At 46.4% G+C, this 21,830-nt stretch overlaps 1 protein-coding gene and 1 long non-coding RNA gene across 2 annotated transcripts in view; both read right to left on the reverse strand.

The window, feature by feature from the left end:
• Positions 1–2,954: 2,954 nt before the first annotated feature.
• LOC125441473 lies at positions 2,955–10,596 on the reverse strand. Its single transcript, XR_007245865.1, has 2 exons — positions 8,988–10,596; positions 2,955–4,478 (listed from the first exon to the last, which is right to left on the reverse strand). It is a non-coding gene; the product is annotated as an uncharacterized LOC125441473 (long non-coding RNA).
• Positions 10,597–11,265: 669 nt separating this feature from the next.
• The window catches only part of GARNL3 (GTPase activating Rap/RanGAP domain like 3), a 42,070-nt gene continuing 31,505 nt past the window's right edge, over positions 11,266–21,830 (reverse strand). The window contains exons 17-25 of the mRNA XM_048512079.1: positions 20,996–21,171; positions 20,425–20,583; positions 19,480–19,546; positions 18,796–18,903; positions 17,670–17,788; positions 14,719–14,854; positions 13,948–14,157; positions 12,914–13,025; positions 11,266–11,780 (exon numbers count right to left, since the gene is read on the reverse strand). Of these exons, the coding sequence (XP_048368036.1) occupies positions 11,627–11,780; positions 12,914–13,025; positions 13,948–14,157; positions 14,719–14,854; positions 17,670–17,788; positions 18,796–18,903; positions 19,480–19,546; positions 20,425–20,583; positions 20,996–21,171 (1,241 nt within the window). The 3' untranslated portion in view covers positions 11,266–11,626. The remainder of the gene's footprint in view (positions 11,781–12,913; positions 13,026–13,947; positions 14,158–14,718; positions 14,855–17,669; positions 17,789–18,795; positions 18,904–19,479; positions 19,547–20,424; positions 20,584–20,995; positions 21,172–21,830) is intronic.

Genomic DNA, 21,830 nt, shown 5'->3' on the forward strand with positions numbered 1-21,830 from the left:
CTCATCTGTGTAGAATGAGATTTTAGAGGCCTGGGATGATAGAATGAACTAATCCACTTCTGTCTGCAGCTGGTGGATTACATGTTTGAATGTGCCTCTGTAGTCTTTGCACAAACTAATCCAACACTAGCCCAGAAGGGGAGCGTTTTTAAAAAATGACTTCCTTCCATGGCATTCATTCTACCAACACTTTCTGTGTCCTCTGTGGTCGAGTTCTTTATTACACAGGGTTGTGGAGTTGGTACTACTCAAAGTCACAGAACTCCTGTCTTTCCCATTGTGGGCCAGTCAAGATGTAGTACAGAACAAGGCATGGAACTTTCGGAAATGGATGGGTTCACCAGTGCTACTCCTATCCTGTGCATTTATTGTAAGCCGAGCCCCGGGTATTGTGTGGTATAGGCAGTGGTGGGATTCAGCAGGTTCACACCACTTCAGCAGAACCAGTTGTTAAAGTGGTGCTTGTAAACAACCAGTTGTTAAATTATTTGAACCCCACCACTGGACACAGTTGTTAAATTATTTGAATCCCACCATTGGGTATATGGTAAGTAATAATTGGAGTTAAAATCTTGACTCAGCCACACTACTCAATGGGTGATTGTGATCCAATCTCTTCTCTTTCAATCTAATCTACCTCACTGGGTTGTGGTGAGGACAAAGAGGGGGAAGAAAGACACTATGCCCTTTGTGTGAACGGTAGTGCATTCCTAAATACTTCCTCTTTGTTGAGAAACTCACCTGGCAATTAACAGTATTAGTGATTGACTTTTGTCTTCTGTTGAACAGTGTAATGTGTTTGGAGAGAGGGATGTTGCCATGTGAAATAAAATGATTGATTCCCATCTGATGTTTTGAGTTCTGATCTTGCTTCCAAACTTAACTTTTCCTGCCAGGGCTGTTTCATTAACATCTAGAAAAGCATCGTGTCTGTGTATGTAGTGGGGGTGGTGGGACTATAAAATACTCAAATATCTGGAGGTGTTTTTTCATGTATTATGGCCAGATAGCTGTGGGCAGTAGTTAGCTTTTGGAGAGAGTCAGAAAGCAGACCATGGGCCACACACAGGTAGTCTAGCCTACCACATGGGGTGGCCATGGGTATAAAATAGAGGAAAGGAAAACAATGAAAGCAACCACATTGTGGACAAAGACAGGGTATAAATGAAGGTCCTCAAGAAGTTCCCACAGTGGTGTCTTCCTTAGTCAGGTGAGAGCCTGGCTTTTTCCATCTGCTAAACTCTGGGTCTTGGGCCCTCTCCAACAGGAAAGGGGGAACAACTTTTATATCCAAGCATGTCCTTTGTTGTGCTGTGCCTAATGCACACCTTCTTCCCAGTATCTGTCGTTGAGGAACTTCAGGGAAAGCAGGTCGCTGTCAAAGAAGGGGCTACACCCAAAAGTGGCATAGGAGGTTAAGAGCTCATGTATCTAATCTGGAGGAACCAGGTTTGATTCCCTGTTCTGCCACTTATCTGGGGAATTCACAATAGCCTGTGCACTCCCACACATGCCAGCTGGGTGACCTTGGGCTAGTCACAGTTCCTCTGAGCTCTCTCAGCCCCACCTACCTCACAGGGTGTTTGTTGTGAGGGGGGAAGGGCAAGGAGATTGTAAGCCCCTTTGAGTCTCCTGCAGGAGAGAAAGGGGGGATATAAATCCAAACTCCTCTTCTTCTTCTCTTCTTATTTGGGAAAAGCTCACCCAAAGCTTTATATCTGGGGCTCTTTGTAACCGGTGATGCCTGGGCTGCTGGGATGGGAGTTAGATGCTGTGTCCCTCCCGGAAGCAGCATCCTGAGGTCAGCCAGGCCCAGCATCTCCTGCAAGCCCAATCGACTAGCTACTGCTGGCATCTTCAAGTGCTCACACCAAGACCTAATTAGAATTCAGTTCACCTTCCCTCCTCGCAGTTATTTCCAGCGTGTCTTTCCAGACTTGTGTTCCCTGATGCCGCCAGAGAGGGGAAAGCACAGAGGGATGGCTGCAGGCTGCAGATCCACCCTCCTGGTTTGTGCTCACAAAGGCTTTCAAAGCAGTTGCTCGGTTGGGTTGCCGCTCGAAGCAAAACTTGTTCCGCTTCACCCTTTCCTGCTCTTTGCTTTGACGCTCCCCCCACCCCTCTTGGCTCTAGAGGCAAATATGTCTCTTTTTAAAAGAAATCTTCAAATTGTGAAGTTAAGGTTTATTAGAGGGGGTCGGTGGGTTGCTAGAACAACTGGTGTGTGAAGGGAATGACAGACAACAGTTTTTATGGGATTAAAGGGCTTCTTAGAAATGCCGTACAGAAAGGAAAACAATAAAGGGGTACAGCGGCCACCAATTGAAGGGCAAACCAAGCCCAGATTCAAGCCAGTGTACTAAAACGACAGCACTTGGTGCTCCTGGATGCATTGATCAGTAGGGTGTGGCTTCCTAATTTCGGACTCATAGCAGTCCTGTAGAAACTGGATTATTAATCAACATGTCAATCAGTAATGTTTAAGTTGCGTATTTTCAGTTCTACAATAGGCTGTCTCATCCTGGTTCTCTGCCAATCTCTTGCTCTGAATGTAGTTTAAAGCTCACAGTTTACAGGGTTTTTTTAAAAAAACATCAGGCGACTTGTTGCAAGCGATTCCTTAATGCTTCTAAAATCTTTAGGTTTGTCTTTTGGCAAATGGACGTAAATTGTCTTTGACTGGAAAAACGTGGCCTGAAAAAAGGTGATGACGAGGGAAATGACAAATCCCAGCCAGTCATTCGTTCCTTTGTTACATTCTGACGAGGCCTTTTAGGTGTTCTTTGGGGGCTGCCGCTGGTTCCATGCTCACTTCTGCCAATAAAATCTATCCTGCAGATCCCATTATGGATTTTCCAGGATCTTGTTTGGCTGGATCCTGCTTTTCCTTCGTGCATAGCCCCATTCCCTCAAACCTTGTGCATTTGCCCCAAGGTAAAAAAAAAGAGTGGGTGTTAAATGTCATAAATATTTATTACATATCAAGGAAGGAAAAAACCCCAAAGAACCTACAGTCCATTTTACAGCTGTGGTCTACAGAATTTTTAAGAACTTTTTTTTGCCATTATATTCATACCTTGATTCTTTTCTTTACAGGCTACATTTGAAAACACACACGCACGCACAAACAAACAGAAAAAAAAATCAATACATTATTACTTTATAGCATTTAAAAACAATGGCAATACAATCGAGTTTAAGACACTTGGTGGTAATTTAAACTTTGAGACTCACAAGAGGATAAAACCCACAGCCCAACAGTACGGAATCATTGAAAGTACAAAACCCCACTAGAATAACAGTCAAGGGACACAATCCAGCAAAAATTAGGCATGGCTCGGACGGAGCTGCTAAGCAGACTTACTGTGGAACAAATAACTCATTGAACTCAAGTGGGAATATCTGAGCTGACCAATGCACAGAGGAATGAGCAGCTCATCATCCCAAAGGAAGCTATTTGGTTGTAACCAGAGGCTGAAACAGATGCAAACTGGATGAGCCAGAATCAGTAATTTATTAAACTCTTGAAGCAGGCAAGGAGCGAGCAACCGCACCAGAGATTAACCTGGTTAGGATCCAGATGAAAAAGTTAATTTTCCCTCAATTTATTTTTAATTACTGCTGCCCCTTCGTAAAGAGACAGACATATTATCATCATCAATTTGGTTCTCTCAGGCCTCTGCGCTGATGTTTTTCGGCGGCTGTTTTGCCACCCGAATGCTCTTGTGGTTGTTTTGTTATCAGGTTTTTATGTGTTTCAGTGGGTTTGTTTAACAAGGTTTATGCCCCGAGAGCCTGTGAAAGCTAGAAGCAGGAGGATAAAAACTTATTGAATAAGCAAAGCGATGGAGAATCTTATGGTACCTCAAAGGCTAACCAAATTATTGCAGCAGAAGCATTCATGAGCCGGAGTCTGATTGGTCAAATGCATGGACTGTTATAGCTAGGGGACAATACATAGACGCATCTAGAGCTACAAAAAGCAGAATGGCGTATGTGCGGGGTATTGCAAAGAGAGTATAGAAGGCCAGTTTCCCAGCATTCTTTGGCTCTCGCTGCCAACTGCAATACAGCTCTTCACGCACCTGACAATGTGGGCTCTGGCACATGGAACCCTTGCGCCACAACACATATGCTCATCAGGGCCGCAAGATACTTTGTGGCTTTGACTGCAGCAAACTAGCCCCATTTTCTTTCAGGAAAAAAAAATGTAAGGACCTGTATCACACCTATTTTGTAGGATTTATTTTTCCTGATCTACCCCTCCCAAGCTGATAGTAGTCCTGGTGGAATATGAATAGTATGTGTATATGTATGTGTACGCATACTTACACACACTCTCTCTGTATGGAACATCATGCTTACCCAAATAATTTGCTGCAACACTTATAGCAGATTTTGGTGTAGACGACCTTGGGGAATTTAGATCTAGAAAACAGCATAGGAAGGACAGGGCAATAAATTCTCCCTTTAGGCTACTGTTTTGTCTGGTTGCACTAGGTTTTCCAGCCGATAAATTATGGATCATGTTACTCATCAGCCCCTGCCAGCATGGCAGGGGCTGATGGGAATTGTAGTCCATGAACATCTGGAGAGCCACAGGTTGCAGACCCCTGCACATCAGAACTCCTTTTGGTTTATTCAGATGGGAAAAACATCAATTCAGGGTATCTGACCATGGATCTCCTGAGTAACATCTGTTTGGACCTGTTGCTATGATCTTAAGCTTGCTTACGCCTTCTCCGTGTAAGTTTACTCAGCAGTTAAGTCCCCGGCATGTTTAGGACTGCAGCTTTACTCAGAAGCAAATCTCGCTGACCCAGGTGTGATTTTGAGCAAGCCACTCAAAGGTCAGGCTGCTGGTCCCAACTCACTTGTGCCAGATTCTGACCAAAGTCTTTGAAGGAAAACAACCAACCAGAGTCGACGACAAACTGTTTTGTACAAACATTAGAACTGGAGTGCCTTCCGTCTGGCAAGAGAAAATACTTAATAAATATCTGGAGGACAAGCCAGCAGAAAACAGTCCCTTTAATTAAAAAAAAAGGAACAGGAGAGAGAGAGAGAAAGAGAGAGAGAGAGAGAGAGAGAGAGAGAGAGAGAGAGAGAGAGAGAGAGAGAGACATCAGCCTTCCTCCAGTCACACAGTGATGTCGCAGGAAATGTGGAAGTTCTTGGTCATTGGGCATCAGATGGCACAAACAAGACAGACATGCAAAGAAAATTTGTGTGTGTCTGTGTATATGTGTGTTGCGTGTGTGACAAAACCCAAATACTTTAGGAGCCTACATGAAAGAGGAAAACTTTGCCACATGCCATGGCCAAAGGGCTTCCCTTTGTCCAAGGGCTGCTTTGCCAGGTTTTGTGTTTTGTAACAGTGAATGGTCTGAGTGCAGCCGTTTCATCACTGAAACTCTGCAGCTGTGAACCTGGTTAGGCAGGAGGCCCCGCCACGGCCCCGCCTCAGCAGCTCTGGGCTTCCCAAGGAAGACAGGATAGAAAACACATCTTCCAGAACAAGCCTTTCTCATCTGCCTCCTCCTGCGTGACTTTTGCTAGCGTAGAAAGGAGAGGCACTGCCAAAAAGCAGGAAAGGTGGGAATTTGTTAAGATCTGGACTGTTCCTAAGAATGGCAGTAAGGAAAGGGCTCTTTCAGGTTAAAGACCATTGTAAAAGCAGCAGCCGGCAGGTCAATCCTCTCTCACTCTGCCCTCTACCCTACTTGAATATTTCAGTTGCAAGTTTTAATAAGAACAAAAAAACAAAGCCATGCTGTGAGTTTTGCCCCTTTGGGGGCCATCGGACCAGCAATATATAAACTGTAAACATGGAATGGTGCCTCCAACTCTGACTCTGCAGGGCTGAGTTTACTGCGTACAGCTTTAGCTGTATTTTTTTTGTTTGCTTTGCCTTACAACACCCTTCTGATGTAGGCCAGGATGATTATTCCCTGTATTGTAGAAAGGTAAGTCAAGATGGAGACACAGTTCACTTCATGCAGGAGAATGAAGTGCGTACTCATCATTAAATGCCCCTTCCATAACAACTTTACTCCCTGCAAGTAGAAAGCAAGCAAAGGGAGAAAAATGCTCCCCTCCTTTTTCCTCCTCACTGTGCTGCTTGCAGGGAATTTTAAGCAGAGGGGAACGGTCCAAAAACTGACCTATCTCACCTTAAATGGTTCGGTACATTTATCCATCTCTACCTCCTCATTCTCCTGTACTCATCAGCCAAAGGCCACCTGGCGAGTCAGCGAGAACTGGGGAAATCCTGGCTCATAATTAAAGCCACATTGTGCTATATACCAATACACACCACACTCTTTCCCTATCTGTCCTTTAAACACTTGCCTCTCATGCCCCCAAGGCTGAGAAAATTAGCTGAGGCAAGACACTCAAGTGTTTTTTTACCCCACTCAGGGAAGCAGGAAGGCCTATCTCGTCTCTGCTGCTTCCAGTACAGGCCTGGCTGGGTGCATCCTAGGGCAAAGCCATCTCTCCTTAACCTTCCAAGAAGAGTGTGGAGCGCGTATGACGGAAGCTGCATTGCCAGGGCCAGATGAGGGTAGGCGGGGGCAATCTGCTGCAAATGTGCCCGTTTCCTTCACACTGCCCATTCATTCAATCTTTTCCCTCTGGGCCAGCCCGCAAAGAGAGAAGGTGAGCAGTGGTAGCTGCTGTAGCTTCAGTCACTGCTCACATTCAAAGATGGCAGGCAGCAATTGCAAAATGGAGAAGAAAGATGGGGGACAGGGCTCCAGGAATTGGTAGCGGGCCCCCTGCCAGGGTGTGAGCTTTGGCTGGGACCCCGCAATGCTAATTTCAGATGCAAGCCCTGAGTAGCACAGTCAGCCCTGCATGTAGGCCCAAATCTTTTGGAGTGAACAAATGACCTACAGCCTGCAGGACTCAGGAATCCTGTGAAGGCTTCAAGGCCCTGGCAAAGAACCTGTGAGATGTGTAGCTTTCATACGCAAGTTGACCCCGTTGGTCCCACGTCTGCATATGAGAGCAAGCGTCTGATTCTGAAGGAGCAACAGGACTGACTCCTCAGCAGACCTGCAAATGGGCCCCCGCCAGCCTGTCAGAAGGTCTCCCTGCTCGTAGACCTTGCTCAGTAAGGCTGCAAGGAGGAAGGAGTTGTTTGGCAAAAGGCAGCATGAAAGCTGTCGTAGCAAGCGAACATATTTCATCCCAAATCAGGAACTACTGAAAAACTCTTTTTTTAGAACTGGGGGAAGGATGGAAAATTTGGAAAGGATTAAGTCAAACAAGAAAAAAAAGGGTATCATAAGCAAGACAGTAAACCGTGTCAGAATTCATCCAAAGTATCTCATCATTGCTTTGAAACCCCAAACCAGACAATGGATGCAAATCAATCAGTTAACAGTAGAAGGAGAAAGACATTTCAAATGCTTTAAGTCAATCCAAATAGCTTTGGAGGACCTGAAAAAGGAAGGGAAAGAACTGAGAGCTTAATTATTTCCACCTGGACTCTGCAGAATTCCCCTTTGGCTGGTAGCATGTTCTCCTGTTTGCACCCAGCCATTTTGCTGTGATATGCCTCCAATCCCCCGGCACAAACTATAAGAACACCACACAAAAGCTGCATCTTTACAGAGAGAGCTCCCCTGCTACTGGTGTACACAAATGAAATCTACCCCCTATGGAGCTCTCTTGGCAATTATGCGTGGTTGTCTATAATGGGGAATTGGGAAGAAGCCACAGGCTGGAATGGCAAAGGCCTGAAGGGAATAGAAGGCAGCACAAGTCCTACATTAGATTTGCATATGCAGGGAGGGAAAGAACAACCCTAAAAGTGTGATGTGAAAGTGCCCTGCGAACAGTGGCAAAACAAATGAAGAGCGATGGAGAAAAACTGGTGAAGGCATTCATGGCCGGATTCAACTGGTTATGGTGGGTTTTTTGGGCTGTGGGGGCGTGGTCTGGTAGATCTTGTTCCTAACGTTTCACCTGCATCTATGGCTGGCATCTTCAGAGGGGTATCACAGAGGGAAATCTGTTACACAGACTGGACACAGTGATACACCTCTGAAGATGCCAGCCACATATGCAGGCAAAACATTAGGAATAAGATCTACCAGACCACGGCCACACTGCCCGAAAAACCCACCACAACCGGAGAGAAACTGGGTTAATTTCCTTAGGCAGGGGCATCTACAATCATGGTTCAAACAAAGGGAATATTTACTTGTGCACGGTGTCTGCCTGCAAGACCGATTCCAAGGTTTAGAAGACTTGTAATGGACCCTTCCCAGCTAAATAAGGCAGTGGCACCCTCGCTTCAACGGGACCACAGTCTAAGAGATGAACCTTGAAAAGTGCTAAATTATCTTTGCTCAGCAGCTTTTAAAGTTCACAGCTGATGTTCCATGCTTTGCTGCTTATGGACATGGGCCCTTCACCATACAAGGGTCCTGGCCAGATGTCCAGTCTTGCTGGGTACTTGTGCTGTCTGTGTTGATTGCACATAAAGATGGCGGCATTACAGAGAAACGGTAGCCACTGCTTTGAAACAAGCATGCAACACAACATGAGACATGCATTTTGCCAGGTTAGGTTTTTCAACGATATCTGAACAGCTTACGGGAGCTTTCTTTGGCTGGCTCTCATTTTTCGGATCCGCTCATGCACCTTGGGTAATCGTCTGTACCACTTCTGCATGTCCAATAAGCTACACGAGTTAAGTAGCCACCCGCGGCTTGATCGATTAGAGCACTTGTACAGCGATTGTTCATCAGACACAGTCACTCCCACATTGGCCAAAATATGAAAACAAATCACATCACTCAGGATGGATTAAGTGCTCTGTTCCTACGAGCAAAATAAGGCAATTGTGTACTAAAGGGACTGAGGGATTGGACTCATGGAATATTGGTGGGCAAAAGGAGGTAGGAGAAAGGAAGGTGGACTCTGGATCCAAAAGGAAGCACCACAAATTGCAACTAGTGTACAAGACTTCCTACTTCCTAGACCAGGGGTCTGCAACCTGCGGCGGTGGTGGGGGCTGATGGGAATTGTAGTCCATGAACATCTGGAGAGCCGCAGATTGCAGACCCCTGTCCTAGACCCATCCCCTTTTAATCTCAATGAGGAGACCACAACCACCTTTTACTAATTCTCCTTGTACCCACGAGAACTAGGAACATGCTCGGTTTTCAAAACAAAAACTAGCATCTACACACTTCTGCAAGCCCAGGTTCTTGCCTCAAGCCAGATCATACACCCTGCTACTGTGCGTCATTAACTGAAAGTATTGCTTCACTTAATGATTAACTTTTACTGCTACAGGAAAAAAAAAAAAGATCCCCAAGAAGCAGACGGGATCCCTTGAAGAACAGGTAGTTAGGCATTTTTTATCTGTGCAAATTCACACAAACAATGGAAAAAAAGCAAAATCGCAGCCACAGGGCAGAACAGGCAAAAGGCTACTGGATTCAATGACTACCACGTGGCAGGAGCACCTAGCCTGTACACAGAGAACTAGCACCTATGAGATCCCACCTACTCTTCTCTCTGACCTGCCAGCTTTCTAAATGCAGGATACTTTTCGGTGTGGTGGAGCAGCCAAATGTGTAATCTCACACTTGACGCCCCATAAGGTTGTATTCAACTGTTTCAATCTGCTCTTTAGTTTTCTTTTCTATCGGTAATTGATGTAGATCATGGATCTTAAGACACGGCCAATCACTGTGCCCTTCGATTACGCGGAGGCGTGTCCTGGACAGTCTCCCCAGCTGTAGGTCTACTGTGCAACTGTTTCCTGCTCTAGAAAGTCTCCATGTGAATGAAAGTCCTCCAGGTGAGTGAATAGTGGTGGCTAGACAGGCTTCTGGGAGCACCTCCCAAGCCACCTGTCTCAGTCTACCATACTCAAGTGACAGCTAAAGCCAGCTAATATGACACTGGCCTAGGAACAGGTCAGGGAGGAAGGAAGGCAAACCTTAGAAGGGACAAATGGAAGAATATGCTCAGGGTTTCTTCCAAACGGCACCAAAATATCCACACATCTGGGGTCTGGGGTCAATATAACATCGGCTCCCTGGGTAACATCTCAGAAACCAGCCTCTAAGACACATGTGCACAGCTCCTCCTTAAAGAAATTTCCCACTCCCTTCTTAAACATTTTCCCAGCACTAATGTGAACTCCATGTAACCAGAGTTATCCTTAGCTCAATATCTAAAAAATGTATCAAGGAAAAGTTCCAGAAAAACAGAACACCTCATTGCCAGTGCTGATTAACTGCTTAAAAATCATGGTGAAGGGGAAAAATTTGCTGGGCTTGTGCGGCCAGGGGGCGTGGGGTTGGAGGGGACGGACAGAGAGCTACAGAGGCATGACCCTGATTTTTTAATTATAATTAACAGAAGCTGGCGTTGTGCCTGCATCAAAAGCAGCAACATTGCACACTTCCCTAGCTTTCCACACAGGGTGACAGATCCACTCTATGCAGCAATGGCGCAGTGGTTAAGAGCAGGTGTACTCTAATCTGGAGGAACTGAGTTTGATTCCCCACTCTGCCGCTTGAGCTGTGGAGGCTTATCTGGGGAATTCAGATTAGCCTGTGCACTCCAGCACACGCCAGCTGGGTGACCTTGGGCTACTCACAGTTCTTCTGAGCTCTCTCAGCCCCACCTACCTCACAGGGTGTATGTTGTGAGGAGGGGAAGGGAAAGGAGTTTGTAAGCCCTGTTCAGTCTCCTTACAGGAGAGAAAGGGGGATATAAATCCAACTCTTTTTCTTCACTTTCTTCTCAGAAAACATGTACAAGGCTAAAGCCAGAGACAGGGGAGAGCTTGAAAGCAGCTCAAGAGAGGGTTCCCCTCCTGCAGTGTACGCAGGTATTGCGTTTGACCTGCTGGGCAGAATAGGCTTTGTGGATTCTCCAAATGATATGAAATTCCCACAAGGCCCATTTAGCAGAGGTTAAAGGTGGGTGAGGACCCACCCTGCCAGCTGCCGCCCCTCTCAGCTTTCAAACTTCCAAACAAGCAAGGAGCCTGTCTCCAGCCAAAAAGGCAAGAAAGCAGCTGTTCCTTGAGCTCTCGGCTTTCGTCTTCAAACTTTTCGGGAAACTCTCAAACAGTTGCTCGATAGGACAGGAATTTGCTTAGCTAAGGCCAGCAACACTTCTGGCTTTCAGTTTTTAGAAGGACCAAAAAAAAGAGGAGAGACTTATTTGCTCTATGAATCTTTCCTAATTTTTTTTTGCAATGAAAAGAAGAAGCATTTCAGCCACATATCACCTACTTCCAATTTCAACAGTTCTGGGGACAGGAGGAAGATTTTATTTACATAAAGAGCTTCAACTTTAAAAAAAAATACCTTGGCTATGAGACATCTCACTCAGAAGAGGAAAGGATGGTTATAGGAACAACAGAAATGATCCCCACTACCCTCAGTTCAAAGAATCAGAAATGTCAAGCTTTCCAGAGCTTAATCGCCAATATTTTCGGTTTTGAGGATTCTTAGAAAGTGTAGCGGGATTGTTCTATACTGGTTCACAGGATCATACAAAAGGGGGGGGAGGGGAGAAGAGAAAGTGGGGGGGGGGAGGGGAGGAATATGTGTGAGTGTGTATATGTACTGTGTCCAGACGGCCTTCATTTCAAGTCAATGGCGTCTTCATCAAAGGAGGCTCCAAGAAGAAGGGTGCTACCGGAGGGGGGGCTCTCTTCCTGCGGGGCGGTGTCAGGGTCCGAACTGGTGGAGAGGTGGCGCTCTTCACACGTGCTTTCAGTAGAGCTGGGAACAAGCCTGCAAAGTGAAAAGCAGGAATGGCTAGGAGCGGGGAATCCAAGCTATTCCTCCCCTCTCCCCTAAGGTTTCCATTTTTCAGCAGAAATAATGTAATGTTTGGATAGGCCCCGCTGTACAGGAAAAGGCCGGGACAGGCAGATCACCAGGGGATATTTTAAAGCTCATTAAGAGAGAGATGGGCAAATATATACAAGGCAGTGCCTACAGAAAAAGTCAGTCAAGAGGCAGGCTTCACATTCAAGAAAATCAATTCTCTTGGTGCTGCTCTATTTTAGAAAACAGGTGATTGAATTCTTGCTTTTGCAACCCGTCCACCACCCCCACCCCCACACACAGAGAAAACACACATACCAGGAGGAAGGGGGTCTAAACCTAACTAGAAATTTCTGTAACAGGGTAAAAATTCAAGCAAGTGATTTCCTGCTACCCTGTTTCCCCAAAAATAAGACCTATCCCGAAAATAAGCCCTAGCATGATTTTTTTGGGATTTTTGGAAGATGCTTGAAATATAAGCCCTACTCCAAAAGTAAGCCCTAGTTACAGATTTCCCAGTGTAGCTGATCTGGTCATGGGGGGGGGGGGGGGGGGGCAAAATAATGGGGAAAAAATAAGACATCCCCTGAAAATAAGCCCTAACACATCTTTTGGCGCAAAAATTAATATAAGACCCTGTCTTATTTTTTAGGAAACATGGGTAGTATTCTGAAATTATACTGTTCCAGGAGGGACTATACCACAGCATTATTCTCAAGCTGTAGATCAGCCTCTGATGTGGAACTTGCTGACACCATTTAACCAAGCTGCCATTTATGATGGGAAATAGTAATAACTGTGTGCTGTCAAATCGCAGCCAGCTCATGGCAACCCCGGAGGGTTTCAGAGGTGGTTTGCCATTGGCTTCCTCTGCACTGCAACTGATGACTTCCTTAGTGGTCACCAATCTAAGGACTAACCATGGCTATCCCTGCTCAGCTTACAAACTCTGATGAGACTGGGCTAGGCTGGATTATCAGGCCGCTGATGGTGAGAACAGGGGGATAAAAATCATTCAAACAGCCAGATGCAAAGGAAATCTGATCTCTTCACTTCAGGGACCATCCACAGAAGAGTTACACCTTTTCTATCTTTACCTATCGCTGCTAGTTGATCGGAGTGTTCCCTGCTTCGGGTCTGTCAATTTTGGAGCAGCCTTCTTCTGCTTCTGCCCACCTTCCGACTTAGAAGCAGGTTCATCTAAGAGACCTGGATGGCAAAGAAAGAAAAAGGTTTTAATCGGACTGAGACATTCCTCAGGATATCACAGGTGTGATCATTTGTCAGCAACCATTATAAACTCTTCTGACAACCACCTGCCAAATGTCCCGGAGAGGAAGTCTGAAAACAACACAGGAAGGTGGCAGCTCTCCTCTGGTGGCCGTAACACTGCAGCTGCTCTGAAAGTATGTCAGCAAGATCCAATGGAATTTCCTGGACCAGGCACAGCCATTGATGCAGCTGTGGGGCGGGGACTGAACCTTCCTGCATGTATATACAGGAATGCCAGGAGGACAATCCAGAAGGCACCCCAGACCAGTGGTGGGATCCAACTGGATCAACCACCAGTTCGCCCCCCACCCCCCCGCCATGCACCCTCCCTACCCCACCACCCACTTACCTGGCTGCTGTCCCCCGCCCCCCTTTCCTATGTTGGGCAGGGGGGAGGTGAGGGAACCAGTGACTTCAGGGGCTGGCTGCAGCGTGGCCTTTGGGGGAGGGCTGGGACGCCTGCTGGAGCACCTCCCAGCCTTCCCGGGAAGGCTGCGCACCATGGCACCACCCCAGGGCAGCCGCTTATTGGTTGTGGGATTCAACTGCTTAGCTACCGGTTCGGTAGAACCAGTGCAAACCGACTGTATCCCACCTCTGCCCCAGACCCTATGAAAGTCATGGTTCAAAGACCATCTCCCCCAACACGGTCCATCCAAATGTCTTCCACAGTCATCAACAGCCAAGGCTGGCCTAGGATCGACTGGAACGATGAGGTACAAGTTTCTTTTAAATAGCAGCTAAAATGTCTTCTAAAGCCAGGGAAAAATACGTTAACCTATTGCTGAAAGCCACCAGCCAAGAAAGTTACACAGTATGACACTCAGAGCATTAAGAGACGTCCGTCGCGCAGCTTTACCCAGTAATTCTTTGCGAGTCCTGCATGCAATCTCTTTGATTTCCATGCGTGGCAAAGACAGGGAAGGAACAGCAGGAATGGAGGCCGCGCTGCCGGATGTTGGGGTGGTGATGACTTTTGGGACGAGGGGTGACTTCAGGGGGCGTTCAATACTCCTGCCAACCAGGTTGCTGAGAGGAATTTTGTATATGTTTTTGCACAGGACTTCACCTAAAATAACAACAAGAACAATCAGTGATTCAGAAGGGGTTTATTACAAAGGGAACAGGGCCACAGTATAATGAAATGGCTCAGGAAGATAAGGGTAACTGTTGGCATGCAAGCCCTTGGCAAGGCAGGGAGATCAGTTTCTGAGACGTGTCCTACCAGTCTCCTCTCTACCAGTGTCACAGAAGTTCAGACTGAATTCTGGTCTTTGATTAATGGTACTTTTCACTTGTAAGCCGCCTCAAGCAGGACTCCAAACAGGCAACGCATGCAATTTCTAAATCGCCCTGTGTTATCATAGCTAAATTGGATGCAATTTTTCCAGCCCATGCCTGTCAAATTCCCTGTGCTATAACCGCTATAAAAAGTATATCTTTCTTCTCTGCACCTAGTAACTGTAGAGAGAAGAAAACACAGACAGGGGTTATATAAAACAAAAATGAAAAAATCTCAGCAGGTCCTTTGCTGCACGCTGGGATTAAAGGTGGATCTCTTGCCTAAAAAGCCAAAAGACTACTTTCTTGGCTCTGGCGCTTTGAGCATCAGCAACCAGCTACTCTTTACCTTCTGCTGCAGAAGGAGAGAAAACCGGGATCTCGTGAATTGATGGTGTCTGTGGGGAGCTGGGTGAACTGGTCTCCTTGGAGCTGCTGTTGGATGGTTCGCTCACTGCTGTCGCAGCTTTAAAGTAGATATCTGACTGAAAAGAGATGCAGGCTGAGTTAGCAAAAAGAGCTTCCTAAGAGAGAGTCTGTCTTGTTTCCAGCTTTTTGTACTTGAACAACCCGACATAGTAACAAGAAACACACACATGCCATCAGTGATTTTTATGAATGAGTTTGGGAAGTTCCCTGCTGGACCAACCAAAAGTTATTCAAGCCTAGCGCACTGTCCCCAGAAGTGACCAGCTAGATGCTTCCAGGAGGACCACAAGCAGGGAATGAGGGAAACAGGACTCCTTTTGTCTTCAGCCTCTGGTATTTAGAGAGACAGTACCTCTAACCTTATTATAACTCACAGAATCCTGAGTTCCTCCATATGCATAGCTATGTCTGTGAACGAGATGCTCAGATTCACACGCACGCAATAGCCTGCTTCCTTTTTTAACAGCCAGATTCAAGTCCAGTGGCAACTTAAAAGCCCAACAAAATTTTCAGGGCATAAACTTTCAAGAGTCGAAGCTCCCTTCATCAGATACGAGTCGGAGTGGAAATCTCTCACTCCTCGTATCCCTGTCAGAAGGTGGGAGGGGTGCTGTAAAATGAAACTCAGGACACGAAGGCACAACCATGTGGTCATCAGCTGGATTAGAGCAGAGGGGAAATGCCTGGTGGCAGACAATTAGAATTGGGAGTGATAAGAATCCTATGTCCCTATTCAGCCGTTGGGGTTCCATTGTTCTGAACTTGTGACTGAACTAGAGTTCAACAATCTCACCTTCTGTTCTTTCCTAGAATCCTCTCTGTTGAAGATTGCAACTCTTAGGTCAGCAATGGGTTGACCTTATAGGTTAAAATGTTCCCCTACTGAAGGGGTGTCCAACTCTGGCGCCCCAGATGTTCATGGACTATGATTCCCATCAGCCCCTGCCAGCATGGCCAATTGCCAAAGATACAGCAAGTTACAAATCTGGCCAATTGGCCAGGCTGGCAGGGGCTGATGGGAATCGTAGTCCATGAACATCTGGGGTGCCAGAGTTGGGCACCCTTGCCCTACTGGTCTTTTGAGTGTTGTGGTTTTTAATATTGTTCTATGGGCGTTTCCCCACTCACCCTGATCCCCCCCATGCTGCGCGCTGCTCTCAGTGCGCGGCATCCCAGGCGCACGCCCGGGCGTCCCCACGACCCCGCGTTCTGCACGGGGTCATCAAAAGGCGCCGTTAAGAAGAGCGCCTGGGATGCCACGTGCTGAGGGGGCGCGACAGCAGCAGCGTCGGGGCGGCTGCGCCGTTGCCGCCCCTGTCGTGGGGAGTGCCGGGGGACCCCGCACTACTCTCCTTAAGTAGCGCGGGGCTTAAGGTAAGTGGGGAAAGGCCCTATGTCAAACCAACATGGCTACTCTCTGAAACTTTCTTTTTTTAACATTAAGATAATTAGGACTGATGTTCTATCAGAGGGAGGAAAGGCAGCAGCTGGGAATGCCTCCTTCATGCTTTTAACCAGTCCTCTTCGGCTTCCAACCACCATCACTGAGACTATCAGAGCAAAGGGCGCAGGAGTCAGGGACCCCTTCACTTTGCCTCAATTCAGCCTCTCTAGCTGTACTTCAAACTGTAACTTAATGGCTGCAAGCTGCTTTCTGAGTGAAAAGTAGGATTTAATGTATCGTTTTTGTAAATTAATGTGCGACTCCTTGTACTGGCAAACAAGTGAAAATTATCCTGGACTCTGCTGATCGTAGATATGGCAAGTTACAAATCTGGACCTGTTCCAGCCTAGATAACTGCGAGTCCTTCTGGTCCAAAATAATGCTCAGGAGAAGTGTTTTTATTAACCAGAGGGTACAAGACACAGAGCCCCAGCAAGTTTTGATCAAGTCACCTGGCTTTATGCCTTCTCTATCATGAAGATATGACTCCTCCTCCATATCAAATGTCTGTCCCCTTAGGATACCTTAGCTAGGGGTGTGGCAGATATAAGAAAATCCCTTATTCAGAAAATATATGCCCTCATGCTACAGTAGAAGTTGAGACTATGGGTCATCTTTTCTTTGGTAGGCAAAGATTGTTCTCCTCCTCCTTGACAAATTTCCAGCTTGCTCAGGAAGGTTTGTTTAGAAAAACTGTTAGCCGATGAAAAGCCAAATACCTTGAAGCAGGTGGCAAATTTTTGTACTTAAAAATCATGACTAGCTTGGTCATTTTGCATTTTAAAATATGTTATCTGAAAAATAAATATTGTTATCTTTAAAAAATGTTTTTGGATTTAGTTTTACCTTCACAATTTATTAACTATATTTTCCTTTTCCTTTTCTATAATTTTTTTTATTGCAAGTTAACATTTTTGTGGTTTTTATTGTTTCCCTTGAATGCCTTCCCACTATATTATTCTGGAATTTGGGTTGTTTTACTCAATGTTTATTACTGGTCTACGACCATAAATCAATCCTTAATAAATAATCTGGACCTGAGTTGAAAGATTCTCAAAGCCCATTTAATTTGCCAAAATCCACTGGAACAGTCCAATGGGATTGACACCTATAACCTAAGTGAGAATCAGATCTCACTCAGCGAAGTGAAAAGCTCCAGGCAAAGCCCTCTGGTGAATAACATTATAATTAATACAATTAATTTATGCAAATTGCTTTGAATCTCTTGGCTCACCATGGCGAAAACTGTCTGTGCTCAGGGGACTTTCAGTGTCATCCTAAACAGGTTGACAGCCTTCAAAGTCTACTCACGTCAGTGGGCTTAGAAGGGTGTAATTCTGTTCAGGATGACAGTATTAGTTCTGTTTGCAGCAATAAAAGCAGACTTTTGCGCAAGCAACCATCTTTTCCCCCTCCTAGCTCCTTACCCTTGATGCTACCAACTGCAGTGCAGGGACTACAGCTGTGTGGACAAGGTTCCCGTTCACCACTAGCCGGATCTCAATAGAATCGGTTGTGAAGGCCAAGATGTAAGGGAAAGCACAAACTGCAGGAGAAAGCAAGAAAACAACTTCACAAAGGCACAACTGTCGCACAGGACACATGCTGAAAAGCAGGTCAGGTTTTTGCCTGTCTATATAGTACCAGGAACGCATGTAAAGCTGACTTATATAAATCAGGCCTTCGGCCCATCACAATCAGGGTGGCAGAGGCTCTCGGGGGTCTCAGGCAAACATCTTTCACATCATCACAGAGGTGTAGCAAGAGGGAACTGCGCCCAGGGCACGTGTGTGCCTTGCGCCCCTGCCATGCCCCTGCCCCAAAGTGCCCCGGAACGCCCCTGCACCAGCACACATCCGGTGCAAGATGCCCCCGCATTCCCTGCGCGCTACGCCACTGCATTATTGCCTCTCTGACCCCTTTAACTGGAGATCCTGCAGACTGAACTTGGGAACTTGTGCATGGCTAACAGACGCTTGGCCACTGAGCCGCAGCCTCTCTCCATCTGGAAGGTACCGTCAATATCCAGGGTATTTTATAGATCAACAAAAGACGGGCGACTGCTCCAGAAGCTTATGACACTACAGAAGGTGTGGAGGAAGACTACAGCCAGGGCAAGCAGAGGAGGAATGAGCTTGTTCCACTTCACATACTTAGGCTTAGTTTCAGCAAGGGACAAAAACAAGAGGTTGTGTAGAAAACGCGACACTGCAAAGGACAATGAAGGAATGGGGACAGGGGACAGTATTGTGCAAGTGAACTGGGAGGCAGTTTCAAGCATATGGGGCGGCAAAGAGGGTTGAGGGCAAAGAGGATTGAAGGAGCAGGAGTGGGAGAGTCATGGAGCTGGAGAGGAGACGATCACAGGCAGGGATGTAGTGGCATATAACAGTGCAGCCGCGGAGGCTTTTGAAGGTAAGGATGAAGAGTCTCATGCCGGATCCCAGTGAAAGGATTTACAAAGCAGTATCACACGGTCAGAGTCATGAGCATGGCCTTCCCCCTCCACAGAGCAGTCGCCAATGCCGTACCTGCCACAATGGTTATTCTTACCAATAGCATAAGGAACCTGGTTCCAGCTGAAATGGAAGTCAGATGCTGAGGGCTGGACCAGAGGCGAACCCCCATTGAAGGGACACACTTTCCGGTAGTAGCAGACGTCTAAGACAAAAGACACCAATCTGGATGTTAAGTGCAGAACCAGAATGGGGCAGGACAGCCAGCTGTGTCTTCTACCACTGATAGCAGGTAGACACAGAGAAAGGTTTCCTCAGCACAGGATCTGTATCATGTTGGGAAAAGAGTTCCATATTTACATTCTATACACCCAGCTGCTGTCAAAGACCCAGCAGAAGAAGTGGCCACCTGTGGTAGTGCAGTGGTTAAAGAGAAAGTGGATTCTAATCTGGAGAAAGGGTTTGATTCCCCACTCCTCCACCTGAGTGGCAGAGGATTATCTGGTGAACCAGATGTGTTTCCGCACTCCTACATTCCTGTTGGGTGATCTTCAGCTAGTCACTCCTCCTAATGGACCTGAGAGCTTGGCTTTCCCTCCTTTCATGCTATTCATGTATCATTTTATCAACTGAGAACCAATTTTCAGAATTCTTTTTTAACCTCTCCTGTGCCAACGGAGCCTTCCACCAAATCAAATGTCATCTCTGCACTACCATGAGACTGGATGAATGCCTGCGTTCAGATAGTCTCCTCTAGACAGAATGAGCTGGAGATACTTACAGTTATAACACAAGAGGAGGCCAGCTTCCCCATCTTCGTACACATCAATAGCTGCAACAAAATTAACCTGTAATGACAACGGGTAAGGGTAGTGGGCAAGTTGGAGGTGGAGCTTAAGACAAGCTATTCAATCCAAAGGCTTCTCCAAGCACTGAGATCATCTGTGGAGCCTCGCTCCATGAAGGCCTATTGGGAGCCACCAAGGATTCCTACATGAAGATCACATCTGGACATCCTCTTTACTACCTGGATCAAACCCAAACATATCTGAAAGTAAATCTCATGGTTTGCCTGGCTTCATAGGCTCCAAAATGACCACAACCCATGGGATTTTGTTTCCCTATTATGCCCCGTCAGCTCCAATTCTAGGTGACCTCACCTTCAGGAGTTAGCTGGGTGGCTTGAAGCATATGGCCTTCTTGGTTGTCCCCCTCACCATCACTCCCCCAGTCTGTGAATCTCCTCCCAAGGTACATTTCTTTATTTACTTAAATGTTTGCATCCTCCCTGCTTTCAGTCTTTAAAAAGGACCTCTATAAAAAACTAAGATACATGGTTTCACAAAACCAGTCACAATATAAGAGCAGATTAAAGAAGCTGTGCAAATTCAGAATGCAATTAAAATGCATTTGATTGGCCAGAGATCACCCAATGAGCATCTAAGCTGAGTGGGGAATTGAATGAAGGCTTCCTCAGTCCAACACTCACAAATTATACTCTGATGGACCAAGTAAGCACCATTAATCTGAGTGAAATAACCCTGAGACGGTTCTTAGGTCCTTAAGCAAAAGGTCAGACTAGTAGTCCAGAGGAATTGGGGGGATTAACCAGAAACTGGCCCATCTGTACACAAGATTTACTTTCTGCCCACCCCCGCTCTACAGAGCTCAGTTCTGTTCTCAATGATGGATTGACTTAAATTATCCCAATGCCTGAGAAACCCACCCTGCTCGTTTCGACGTGATGTAGCCTGTAGGACTCCCCCGTGCTCTCATTGATCAAGTCAAACTGGTGCTGGTAGGCGACGCAGATCAGGTTGTCATTTTCTCCAGTAGGCCCATCAACCAGGGTCATGACAACCGGAGGGTCTGACAAGCAGATCTCCTGCAATGCAAAGAAACCCAGATTTGAATCAGAGAATGGCAGCAGTGTTTGTGTATTGTTTGATTTTGCAGAAATAAGAGGATGGGAGTATGGTGTGGTCCAGGACTCAAGAATTTAACATTGTGAAAACTGCAGTATATTGGTTGCTGTGGGTTTTCCGGGCTGTGTGGCCGTGGTCTGGTGGATCTTGTTCCTAACGTTTTGCCTGCATCTGTGGCTGGCATCTTCAGAGGTGTATCACAGAGAGAAGTCTGTTACTTAACAGTACTGTGTCTGATGAACCGGTCACCTGACTCGGTATAAGATAGCTCACATCTCTGGAACTGAAAACCAGAGGGGACATTCTTCTTCTAGAATCCATTATGTGGGCAGGAAGCAATGATCATTCACCAGTGCTTTACCTCAAACCTACCCTGATGTACTGGAATTCCTCAACAGGGGAGTCTGACTGAGGAGACATCGGCGGGGCACTGTTGGGGCTCTCCCACTGCTTGTACTTCTTGGTGATGAGGAGCAGCTTATTCCGAATGGCAGCAACTATCCGCAGCTCATTGCTGTGGTGGGTATTGATGGCATATAAATGGCAACCTGGATGAGGAATATGACATATGTCAATCCAGCCTGTATGTGATTCCCTCACTGGCTGACAAGGATGGACAAGACAGCTCTGCACAACTCTTTGTCTCTAGACAACTGACAGGGTCTGCATAATTATCATACCTACACACGTTTCCTGTCCTGGCCTTAAAGGTCAAGAAGGCACAGCAAGCATGCCCAGTTGTTTTCAAGCCAGAATGCTGGACACCAGGAGAGGAAATCAGGGTACATCCAAGTCATCTGAAAGAGTTCTGCACTGACCATTTGTCCTTTTCCTTTCCGCAGGTAACTTAAAGCCTAGCAATGACCGGAGGCACGAGCCTTTGGTGGCTTGCAGCTACTCAATCTGAAACTCACATGGGCGACCCTGGGGCAGCCATTCCCTCTTAGCTTACCCTGCATCATAGGGGTGTAGTGAGGATATAGAGGTGAAGACAGCAGAATGTATGCCACTCTGAGCTTCTTGGAGGAAGGGCAGGATAAAAAAAACAATGCAAGCATACAACTAAACAAACCTCGGTTTACCAGTTCAGACGTCACTAAACGTTTAAACCACGGTTTGGCACAATGTCTCAAATTAGCCAGAGAGAAGGAGAAAGGCACAGATTACACACAGTAAACGCAGACAAACTGGGATGAAAAATAGATGC

This window comes from Sphaerodactylus townsendi, linkage group LG12 (genome assembly GCF_021028975.2).
Source record: "Sphaerodactylus townsendi isolate TG3544 linkage group LG12, MPM_Stown_v2.3, whole genome shotgun sequence".
Lineage (NCBI taxonomy): Eukaryota > Metazoa > Chordata > Lepidosauria > Squamata > Sphaerodactylidae > Sphaerodactylus > Sphaerodactylus townsendi.